Source organism: Lolium perenne, chromosome 1 (genome assembly GCF_019359855.2).
Source record: "Lolium perenne isolate Kyuss_39 chromosome 1, Kyuss_2.0, whole genome shotgun sequence".
Taxonomy (NCBI): domain Eukaryota; kingdom Viridiplantae; phylum Streptophyta; class Magnoliopsida; order Poales; family Poaceae; genus Lolium; species Lolium perenne.
Genome location: NC_067244.2, coordinates 217,380,366 through 217,392,237, shown reverse-complemented (window position 1 = coordinate 217,392,237; position 11,872 = coordinate 217,380,366). Strand labels below are relative to the sequence as shown.

General features: G+C 42.3%; 2 protein-coding genes across 2 annotated transcripts; one reads left to right on the top strand and one right to left on the bottom strand.

Moving 5' to 3' along the window:
* Nucleotides 1-770: 770 nt before the first annotated feature.
* On the top strand, nucleotides 771-9,350 carry LOC127318777 (ABC transporter C family member 3). The gene is made up of 11 exons (XM_051349254.1): nucleotides 771-954; nucleotides 2,893-4,676; nucleotides 5,156-5,242; nucleotides 5,334-5,963; nucleotides 6,077-6,241; nucleotides 7,068-7,362; nucleotides 7,463-7,677; nucleotides 7,942-8,247; nucleotides 8,447-8,510; nucleotides 8,611-8,850; nucleotides 8,976-9,350. Exons 2-11 carry the CDS (start codon nucleotides 2,928-2,930, stop codon nucleotides 9,077-9,079), a joined length of 3,855 nt encoding a protein of 1,284 aa, XP_051205214.1. The 5' UTR covers nucleotides 771-954; nucleotides 2,893-2,927; the 3' UTR covers nucleotides 9,080-9,350.
* On the bottom strand, nucleotides 9,337-9,793 carry LOC127318778 (BURP domain-containing protein 4-like). The gene has a single exon (XM_051349255.1). It carries the CDS (start codon nucleotides 9,765-9,767, stop codon nucleotides 9,378-9,380), a length of 390 nt encoding a protein of 129 aa, XP_051205215.1. The 5' UTR covers nucleotides 9,768-9,793; the 3' UTR covers nucleotides 9,337-9,377.
* Nucleotides 9,794-11,872: the final 2,079 nt, after the last annotated feature.

The following is an 11,872-nucleotide window of genomic DNA, read 5'->3' as shown; positions in this document are numbered from 1 at the left end:
AGGTACAGTACAGATCTGGGAGAAATTTTTCAATAGAAATTGAGGAGAAAAATTTGTTGGATTTCGAGCAGATCATACCTGGGTAAGATCCTGATCCATTCTCCATCTACTTGAGATCCTTTTCGATCTGGAGGTTTTTGGGGAAGAATTTCGCTAAGCCTTACTGGGATCTCTTCTCCCCATGGCCAGCAAGGTCTCGACGGGAGGAAGGAGACGATGCCACGATCTGATCTCTGCCTGTCCTTTGTTTTTCTTGCGCAAGGGGTTCAACTATGACTTGGTCAGCCCACAGGAGCCCAGCCAGCAACATAATTGCACAGCAGCAGGAGTCCAGCTGTGACTTGGTCAAAATCAGTCAAAAGCCCATAAAGCGATCAGGTGACACAGCAGGGATCGACGTCGGCCCAGAAAGAGATCAGGTGACACAGCAGAAAGACACGAGACAGAAAGAAACGATCAGAGATCGATGGTTTATGGGCGTCGACTGAGACTTAAAATTTTCTCCGTCGACTGAGACCCAGGCACTCCCAAAGAATTAACCGGTTGAGGTGTCTAATCTGGCCAAGAAAATGGTCCAAACCCCTAAACCGACCCATTAATTTATTGGTTTGACTAATTTTGGGGTGTGCTAGAGTGTGTTGCGTCAAGAAAAGGAGAGCGAGGGCGGCGCCGAGGTGGGAGATGAGATACTCGATCCAACGGCCCGCCGCGTTTTGTCAGTTTCAGGGCGCCCTGAACTCCTGAAGATAGATTTTCTGTTTTTTTTTTTTTTAACAAAACTGCCTAGGAAAGTAGTTCCCTAGAAAAACCTAGGAAGTAGGAACGCAGGCTACGCCGCGCTGATTAGCGGCCACATCAACGAGGCCCAGACGGCTACGGCGGACGCCAGCGGATCCTCTCTTCACACGATGGCTACGGCGGATCATCCAGGCGTCTAGCTACTTGAAGGTCCATGTAAGTTCTTCTTGCATCACTGATTTCACTCCCTTTTCGTTTCTTGTTCTTCCTTTTCTTCTTTTGCAATCTTAACAGTTCGGAAAAGAAAGCTAACAATCCTGGTTGCGACTCTGATCCTATATACATGGGTCGACTGAGTAGCTACGTGGGTTCTTCTTTCGGCTAGGATTTAACCATCAATAATAATGGCATTGCCTCCTCCCTCCTAGTGATGCTTTTTAGGCCAGGCAACAGCCATGGATCGGGGGATCATACCAGATTCGTTTGGAGTCTGAAGGATTTGTTCTGCCTGAGTAATAACTAGAGAAACCAGAAACTCCCAGGTCGATTACAGTAGATTATCCCTTGTCCGCGCAGAATTTTGGTAAGATTTCTGTGAAGCCAGTTCGAAGAAATTGGGTACATTGATTCGGCTGATGGCGATGATAGACTTTGATAATTTGGCGTGCGGCGATACACATCGATTATATCCGACAGAGAGACCTACTGTATTTTCCTCCCGGTTTCAGCTTCGAGGCGCGTGCCGAGATCTTTTTTCACTGGACCTCCGTCTTTTATTTTCTCGAGATTCTTGGAGAATCTCCACTCATCCTGCACCCCTTTTTAATATTTTGCCTGAGAGCAAGGCCGCGGCGGCACGGCGGCGGCGGCGCTACAATCTGACAACAGCCAGGTCTACTGTCCACTGTCGCGTTCGGCGGCAGCGCCTTCGATGTGATTTCGCCACCTCGCCCCGCCGCAGCGGTACGACCGGCGCTGTAGACCGTTCGCGGCGGGCTCGATGAAGTCGCCGTTGCTCTTCAGTGGGCTCGCGCCCCGCCCACCGCCGCCGCAGCCGCCGCAGTTCCGCATCCGGCCGCTGGGCCCACGGCCACCACCTGCTCTTCGTTCTCTCCCATGCTTCAGATAGCGCCCCAATTTGAACTGGAAATTCACGCCGATTTGATTTCTGCTTCAAGTCATTCTCAGAGCATGCCCTAGATCGTGGAAAATTGAAGTAATTCATTGGGCAAGTACTCGTTTCTAGTTGTTGTACTGTACTTTCTGTTTTGTTCGCCGGCGTTGCCATGGGCATTCTGATTTTGGAAATTTTAGTACTCATTTTGCTACAGTAGAAAAAAAAAGAGCATATAGTTGTCATTTGCAAGGAGGAACCAACTTAGAGATGTGCGTGCAAACTGGATCTTCCAATGAAATAATTGCTAGACACATTCATGTGGGGTTACTTGTTAGCGTGGTTTGCCCATGTGGGGTTATTTGATATACAGGATCATTTTGAAGGTTGCAGATATCTTGTGTGTGCCATTACCCTTGAAATCTAACTAACAGAAAAGGCATAGAATAATTGTACGGATATCACCGTTTGGATAAAGTAAATCATGGACTTTTTTCAATATCAGTAGCTTCATTCTGATTTTTATTTTTATATGAATTTCATTTTGTTTTCTCAAACTATCATGACACTTTGCAGTCTGGATAGGTTTTCAAATTTTCCGACATTTTGATCCAGTCTCTTGTGCTTGTCTGTAGTTACTAGGGAATACCGTTTAGCCTCAGTGAAATTTGATCTAATCATGATCTGCTCCCTTCATTTTCATTGATTTTACAGGGTTCCCTTTATGTATATATACGCTTGTAATACATTTTTCTATGATAACTGAAGCTTGTATAATCGGAGTAAAACTTATCTGTTAAATACTAATGCTCCTCTTTGGTTGAGCTACACGTTTTAAACTACAAATGTAACCTAGCTCTAAGATTCTGGTCCCTCATTAACCTTAAATGAACTATTTTAGTTGTTTCTGTTGTATCATTGTATTAGACGAGATTCCTGTAATTTTTGTTTTATATTCAAACTTAAATGACGGATTTTTCGTTAATTGTTTATACTCTGCTCTTTACACTAAAAATTAAGGTTTACTTTTTTGTTTTCAGTTTGCTGCCCAGTGTTCAGGAGTCATTCGTTCATCATGAAACAACCACTTTTGAACCAGGAGGCTTCTTCCTCAGTTGAGGAAATAAGCACTAAATCACTTTTCACAGATGCTGGGTGGTTTAGTATTATCACTTTTTCTTGGATGGGACCTTTACTTGATCTCGGCAGAAGGAAAACACTAGATCTTGATGATGTGCCCTTCGTGGATGACAATGACAGTGTCCATGGGGTCCTGCCTAAGTTTAAGGCAAAGATTGTCTCAAATTCTGTGACGGGGCAGTTCACTGACGTCACAACAGTTAAGCTGGCCAAAGTTCTTGTGCTTACAACATGGAAACTAATCCTCATCACTGCAGTCTATGCCCTACTGAGTACTGTTGCTGCATATGTTGGTCCCTACCTGATTGAGTACTTTGTGGACTACCTAAATAAGAGCTCAAGATCCACTAAAGAGGGCTACGTTTTAGTGTTGATATTTGTTATTGCACAGTTCATCGAAGGCTTCTCAACAAGGCATTTGCAGTTTAGATCAAAACAAGTAGGTGTGCGTGCATGTTCATCACTTGTTGCTACGATTTACCAAAAATGCCTTGCCTTGTCCAATCAGTCCAGGCAAAGCAACTCAACTGGAGAGATGATCAATGTTGTGAGCCTTGATGCTGAGTGTGTAGGAAATTTCAGTCGCTCCATGCATGATGTTTGGATTCTTCCTGTGCAAATTGTTCTAGGCATGCTCATCTTATACTCGGCACTTGGTTTGGCAGCATTTGCTGCCCTTGCTGCCACTGTTTTGACAATGGTGGCTAATATACCTTTAGGGACTATCGAGCAAAATTACCAAGAGAAAACGATGACCGCCAAGGATGCGAGAATGAGGGCCATGTCTGAGATCTTACGCAACATGCGCACTCTCAAGCTTCAAGGATGGGAAATGTTTTTCTTGTCAAAGATCAAAGAGTTGAGGAAGGTAGAGATGAATTGGCTAAAGAAGAACGTATACACCTCGGCTATGCTTCTATCTGTCTTCTTTTGTGCTCCTGCTTTTGTTGCTATGATCACTTTTGGAACTTGTGTGCTTTTGGGCATTCCATTAGAAACAGGTAAAGTTCTATCTGCTCTGGCAACATTTAGACAACTGCAAACACCTATTCATGGCCTCCCCGATGCGGTTTCTATGATCATCCAGACAAAAGTATCACTTGACAGGATAAGCTCATTTTTGTGTCTTGAGGAACTACCTAATGATGCTGTAACTAAGCTTCCTAGAGGCACCACCGATGTATCAATTGAGGTGAGGAATGGTCAGTTCTCTTGGAATCCATCTTCTCAAGTGCCTACTCTTCAAGACTTGAACTTCCGTATACATGAAGGGATGAGGGTTGCTATCTGTGGAACAGTTGGATCTGGTAAATCCAGTTTATTGTCTTGCATACTTGGTGAGATACCAAAATTATTAGGAGAGGTTAAAACTTGTGGTAGGATTGCCTACGTTAGCCAATCACCTTGGATACAGAGTGGGAATATTCAAGATAATATACTTTTTGGCACAGAAATGAACAGCGGAAGGTATGAAAAGGTCCTTGAAGCATGCTCTCTTATCAAGGACCTCGATATATTACCATTGGGTGACCAAACGATTATAGGAGAGAGAGGCATTAACCTTAGTGGTGGACAAAAACAAAGGATACAAATAGCCCGTGCCTTGTACCATGATGCTGATATCTATCTATTTGATGATCCGTTTAGTGCGGTTGATGCTCATACTGGATTACACTTGTTCAAGGTATGTCTTGGTAATTTATATTTCATTGTTTTTTAGTTCAATTTTCACAATTTTGTTTCTGTTAGAATATTATTTGTTCAATATGAAGTTCCAATCTTTATATCTGAGTGCTAGTTCTCTATTCTGATAAGCATTTAATGGGGAAATTTGCTTGAAAATGTTGCCCAGACTACAAATGTTACCAAAACTAACTTGGAAAAATGAACATATTTTTTACTTAGGTTGTAGCTTATTTCAGATTCTTCTTGGGTGATAATGGTAATTAATGTCTCGCTCTATGTCCATCCCATGATAAACGTTCTTTGTATTACAGTTCCAGCAAAATTGGTTTCATTGTTCTTTTAATCATGTTTAACAACTCTTTTATTTTCTGATTGATCCAGTTTACCTAAGCATTTTTGAGTTAATATGCCCTTGAGAGTGGGAATACTACTTACTGCTATTCAATGAATATAATGGCTATAATTTGTATTTTGCAGGAATGCTTGCTTGGATTTTTAGCTTCAAAAACAGTCGTGTATGTTACCCACCATGTAGAATTCTTACCTTCAGCCGATGTTATCATGGTATGCTGGCACTAAATGTATAATATAATATCTTCTTTATGATACATGCAAAAAAACGAAAACATTTTCAATTCATCCTGTCATATTTCAGGTCTTGAAAGACGGGAAAATTACACAAGCAGGGGATTACACTGAAATTATCAATTCTGGAAAAGAATTCACTGAGTTAATTGTGTCCCATAAGGATGCGTTATCTACTATGGACATGCTAGAGATCCCAAGCAGTAATTTTGGAAGTACCTTCGATCATAATGTCAGTGGAAGCACCCCACCCATAGCAGATGAGCAAAAATATGATAACACTGCAGAAGTGATTGTTGATAATGGTCAACTTGTACAAGAAGAAGAGAGGGAGAAAGGGCGGGTTGGGTTTATTGTCTACTGGAAATACATTACAATGGCATACAAAGGAGGACTTGTGCCGCTTATTTTGCTAGCTCAGATTATTTTTCAGTCTCTTCAAATTGGAAGTAATTTATGGATTGCTTGGGCAGCTCCAATATCTAAAGATGTGAATCCTCCAGTCAGTACCTCGACAATGATAAATGTATATGTTGCATTAGCTCTTGTTACCTCGGTGTTCGTCTTCATACGATCCGGTCTTCTTGTCATGGCTGGATGTAAGACTGCAACAATGCTATTTGACAAGATGCACCAATGCATATTCCGAGCACCTATGTCTTTCTTTGACTCCACTCCTAGTGGCCGTATTTTGAATAGAGTAAGCAAATTGCCTACAGAAATTTATTGCATTGATTAACTTTAGTCACATGTCCTCTAGTGCCATTGACATTTCTATTCTTTAGTAATGTTGAAAGTCAAAACAAATTGCAGGCTTCCACCGATCAGAGAGCAGTGGATACTCATATTTTTGAATTGATGGGTTATCTTTTATTTCCTGCTATCGAACTTCTTGGAACAATTGTTCTAATGTCACGGGTGGCATGGCCAGTTTTTGTAATTTTCGTCCCCATTATTGTTGCATCTCTGTGGTACCAGGTAATATTTCAAATATAGTTTTGTTCGATGTGAATTTTCGTTGGCAACCATTTCTTGAGTGCATAGGGGAAGTACAGATATATTAATTCATGGCTAGTAAATTATGCACGAGAGTTCCACACCTTGAAGACAATATATAGAATAGCAACAATTTTGGTCAATCAATCATATATGCTGGCAATGATTTGCTTCTTGGTAATGTTAATATAGATTACACTAATTGGTTGGAGTAGCGGTGTGAAAAATCTTTCAGATATCACTCTCTATAGAATAGCAACAATTCTAGAAGCTCAGATTCTGTCTCATCAATGGGATAGCCCGACACTTCCATGGTCTGTCATATAGGTCCCTGAGTATAAATACATTGATTCTCAAGACTCTCAAGAGTGATTCATGGCAGGTCCAAACTAACTTACTTAGCAGTCATAGAGGGCATGTCACTTTTACCATATTGATCGAAGTACAAGTGTTGACAGATGACTACGCGAAGCTAACAATTTAAGGTCAGGAAAAAGCCAATAATTTTGTTCAATGGACTTTCAATACCATTGAACTAAAGTTTAAACCTGCTTTGACAAATTTATACAAGTTAAAGAACCTAAAAAGGTGAACTTCGCATGTTCGGGACCTAAGTGCCACAGCTGCAAATTCAAGACCAATGCTGAACTTTTGGTTAAGCAGATTAAGGCAGATGTTAACCCATGACATTTTAATGTATAATATATAGCTTATTTTATCAGAAATTTACAGTTACGTTTATTCTACCAAATTAATTGGTATCTCTTGTTTAGTTCTTTTAATCGTGATACTATTCCTTCTATTCCAGCGCTACTACATAGATGCTGCTAGGGAGTTGCAAAGGTTAACTGGAGTTTGCAGAGCTCCTGTTATGCAGCATTTTGCTGAATCAATGACTGGCTCAAATATAATTAGGTGCTTTGATAAAGAAAGACAATTCATAAGTTCCACTGGCCATTTGGTGGATAATTTGTCTCGACCAAGTTTATATAATGCTGCTGCAATGGAATGGTTGTGCTTTCGCTTGGACTTTCTTTCGTCCTTTATTTTTGCATTTGCCTTGATACTTCTAGTCACCTTGCCAACTACTCTAATTGACTCAAGTAAGTAAACATTGCTTTTTCTATTCAAATAAAATTAAGAAAATAATGTGTATCAACATTCCTGATTAGTATTAACTTATTATCTGCTTGCACTTTACAGAGACAGCTGGTCTTGCAGTCACTTATGGACTAAGTCTGAGTATGCTGCAAGGATGGGCTATTGCAGTCCTCTGTAGTTTGGAAAATAGAATGATATCTGTGGAAAGAATATTGCAATACATGACTATTCCTTCTGAACCACCCCTTATCATATCAGAAAGTATGCCGGGCTGCCAGTGGCCAGCAAAGGGTGAAATTGAGCTTCGCAACCTTCATGTGTGTTTCTTGAACTTCATATATTTTGTTTGAAAAAGTTCTGTGAGATAGTTTTTAGGTTAACATTCAAATTCTTGACGTTAGTTTACCCATTATCGAGGTGTTCCTCCAAAAACCATATGTAGTATTTTTTAGCGATTAGTAGTAGCAGTTTCTGATGTTGCCTGCTGCTAACATAATGTTGCAGTTATGTTTTAAAAAATATATCTAAAACGAATGCTTCCATCAGTTTCGTTTTTCCCTAAGTGCTTGTGTGTCATGCAGGTACAATATGCGCCACACCTTCCTTTAGTTTTGAAAGGCGTGACATGCACCTTATCTGGAGGTATGAAGACTGGTATTGTTGGAAGAACAGGTGGTGGAAAGTCAACCTTGATTCAAGCACTATTCCGCATTGTCAATCCATGTATCGGGAAAATATTGATAGATGGTATTGACATCTCTACCATTGGACTGCATGACCTGCGGACGAGATTGAGCATCATTCCACAAGATCCTGTTATGTTTGAGGGGACTCTGCGAAGCAATATCGACCCTCTGAGTGAATATAGTGATGAGCAAATCTGGGAGGTACTATAATGTTAGATTTACTTGATTCTTTGAAAACTAAGTTACATCATATGTTAAAACATTGTGCCATTCGTTTAAAAATCAGTTTTACTTATTTTTGTAATACTTCCCTTGTGCCCAAGCTCCATGTTTTTCTTTAATAGCATATGTTGTTCTGTTTGATGGCTGATGGGGTTTATGCATGATCTATGTTTTCTAGGCATTGGATTCCTGTCATCTTGGAGATGAAGTTAGAAAGAACGAGCTTAAACTCGACTCTACAGGTTAGACATCTATAAGAAATTCCCAAGAAACACTGTTCGCTCTATGATTTAGACAATTATGATGGTGAAGTAAAAGCTTTATCTTCAAACTGAAATGCAGTCACAGAGAATGGCGAAAACTGGAGTGCGGGTCAGCGGCAGCTTGTTTGTTTGGGAAGGGTGATTCTGAAGAGGAGAAAGATTTTAGTTTTGGATGAAGCAACTTCTTCGGTCGATCCAAAAACCGACAGCCTGATTCAGGAAACCTTGAAGCAGCAATTCGCTGGATGCACTGTGATTACAATAGCACATCGTATTACATCAGTCCTTGACAGTGAGAAGGTCATTCTTCTGGACAACGGTTAGTCCCCTCCACTCCACTGCGTTACAGTTTGAAGCGAGGGATCATATGGGTTGTTCTTCGATCTGTTACTATGTTTTGACCATGTTCTGTTACTCTGTTTTAACCGTGTTCTCCTATAACAGGTGAAATTGCAGAGCATGACTCACCAGCAAAACTGCTAGAAGACAGTTCATCCCTATTTTCCAAACTTGTGTCAGAATACTCAATGGGGTCAGATTATAAGTAGAGGATGCAAGAAGAGCTACAACAATATCGCCGGCAGTATCAAGTTTCAGAGAATGAATCTCCACGCTTCTGGCCTAAAATTTAGTGGTAATTCAGAACTCATATTCCTCCTTCAGAGTAACATGTAGTGGAACAAATTCGTGTGTACAAATATAGCGACTGCATTTAGATTATGATTTAGAACTCTTGAGTGTACGGCATCCATACAGTACGTACTAATATATAGTGACCGTTCACTTTAATAGAAGTTCTATTACTGTCGAGTGTCGAAATTCATGCTTCACCGCTTAGCTCGAAATTCATAGCTTCAGCTCAGCAGCAGGTACCCACAGCAGGTATTTCTCCGGCATGTAGTGGCATACCGGCTCACCACGGGTTCCGTTGAGCATTTCGAAATACTCCAGGGCCCATCCATCCGTCTTCTCGTGGCACACGGCAATCGCCGTGGCGCCCAACGAGGGGTCCTCCTGCCCGACCAGCTCCACGCTAAACGCCTGCACGTTGCCCGGCCGGTGGCAGTACAGCAGGTCCGCCGGGTACGGCAGCGGGTGGCACGGCACCACCTTGCCACGGCCGATGCTGGTGACGCCGTTGGGCGCCACCACGTACCTGACAAGCTCCCCGCGCCCGTGGATGACCGTCCTGACCACTCGCGGCGTCGTGCCCAGGGCAGCAGCGGCGAACTCCATGGCCGCTCGCTGGGTGGCGGCGCAGACATGTGGCTCCTCTTGCTGCTGGTCGTCGCGGCAGAACCGGAGCGTGGTGGCAACCTGCCGGGCTCGCTCCGAGCCCCGCGTGATGTTGTAGAAGGCCAGTATGTTTTTGAGGTTGCTGTAGGCAAACGGCGGCGGCGCGGGGGGCGACCAGGGGAAGCTTTGCGGCGTGTGAATGTGCCCCAGCTCTGTGTTTGCCGGCAGTAGTGCACCGTCCAACAGGTTGCGCTGGAGGAAGAGGATGCCCTTCTTGGCCTTGAGCTGCTGTCGTGGAGGGTTGCACCATTTTGTCCTCAGGGCAGCCTTGCCGTCTGACGCTGCATGGTCACACAGCACGTACGCAGTTTGAGTCAGAACGCAGTTTGAGTCAGAAATGGCTCTCAGGCAGATGTATACATTGTGATACTACTAACTGAACTTAGCTTGGCAGTAATCGATTTAAGGATGACGTGACGTACCAGAAAGAGGAAGAGTAGCTGATGCACGAGAGGGTGGTGACCAATTCACTTCATAAGCGGCGACACCAAATGGCCCATCTACAAAATAATCAATATCAATGACATTATAGTTTGTTACTGTGTAGATAAAAAAAACTTTTTTATTCAACACACTTTAAAACAGCCGGGAGTGCACACACAAGTAGAGAAGAAAAAAAAGGGCAATAAATACGGTTGAAACCAACTTCAATACAATTGGCTGCCATATTATCTACCTGAATCACCATATATCTGTTGCTCTCCTGCAACGAACCCAAGGACGAACAACGCAAAAAGAATTGTCGTTGCCATAATCTCTCTCTGTTTGATATGATTTCCCCCATCGAGCAAGTGTACTTTATACCAGCATCAGGTTTGCACTAAACTTTCACGCGGATACCATCGAAGCGCCAACCTTGTGATGACATATTTCTCTCCTACAATTCAGAGCATGCTATCGGTACGTTTGCTTGATGTGCCACGACCCACTCGAGATGGGTGGAATCAGTTGGTCGCTTCTTGTACTTGTATCACTGACTCATTTTGGTCTTTGTATTCGTATAAATTGTTGATTATAGCCCTTTAAAGATGCTTCACAGCTTAAGACCACTTTTAGTGGGGAGTAACAGACTAATGACATGCATATGATTACCTCCATAGTGCACCTGGAGTTAGTACCGCTAGGAAGGTAGGCGCGGCGGCATGGCGCGCCCCTGGCGATATGTCTTTGGAGTTTATGGTCGAGGTGAACGACTGTAAAATTGCAGCGCGTCGTTTAGTTGCATCACCTTTGCAGTTTATGAGGCCTGAAGTTCAGGGTAGAGAGCTAATCTACAACGACACTTTGTTTCTTGCGAGGGGCCCGAGATGTGTGTGCTTTGTCATGTCATGAGATGCTGGGAGCTATGTGTGTGGACTTGTTTTCGAACATTTGATGTCGTATGTGTGTGTGGAGTTGTATCGAACCTTGTTGATCCCATGTGTGGCTTTATATATAAAGCTGGGCCGGAGGGCCTTCTATTTAAAAAAATATATACTAAATTGCAAGTTCTGTTGTAGGCATGGTAAAGTGTAGCTGGCATTTATGTCAAAAGAGGAGACCCATATCGGTTGAATAGCTGGTAAGTAGTTTGGTATCTTCATTTGATAGTAGGGAGGTTAGCATATTGAGACATGTACTCTGGGAATATGTAGATACTGGCATACAAATCCCTGTAACACATATGGCTTGATAGGGTGCCACGGCTGAGTTGATTTCATATAACGTTCGAGGAACATCTAAATTAAAGATACGGTAGAGGTACTTGATGCTTGTTGCTGGAATGGCACGTAGGTTGATTAGGTTGGCAAGTCGATGACAAATTGGTGATTCATCAGTACAACCTTTTTTTTTTGTATCTTCAGCTTCTGAACCACGGTTGCTGGTAGATAACTTCATTAGAGTAGCATATCTATATTAGAACATGCAGAAAATATGGCTTTTATTAGATTAGTTCCCTACAACAAAATATGGTAAAAAAAAAACAGGTGAAGCAAAAGACGTTTCATGAGCCAACAGAAAGTAGAAAGGAGAAACCACCAAGGATAGCATATGCTGCTAACTAC

What these genes read in the sequence shown, in the direction of transcription:
- LOC127318777 (XM_051349254.1), top strand. Translation starts at nt 2,928, where the DNA reads ATGAAACAACCACTTTTGAACCAGGAGGCTTCTTCCTCAGTTGAGGAA. An exon ending in CTTCAGCCGATGTTATCATG is followed by an intron (nt 5,243 to 5,333) that starts GTATGCTGGCAC and finishes GTCATATTTCAG; the next exon opens with GTCTTGAAAGACGGGAAAAT. An exon ending in TTGCATCTCTGTGGTACCAG is followed by an intron (nt 6,242 to 7,067) that starts GTAATATTTCAA and finishes CTTCTATTCCAG; the next exon opens with CGCTACTACATAGATGCTGC.
- LOC127318778 (XM_051349255.1), bottom strand. Translation starts at nt 9,767, where the DNA reads ATGGAGTTCGCCGCTGCTGCCCTGGGCACGACGCCGCGAGTGGTCAGG.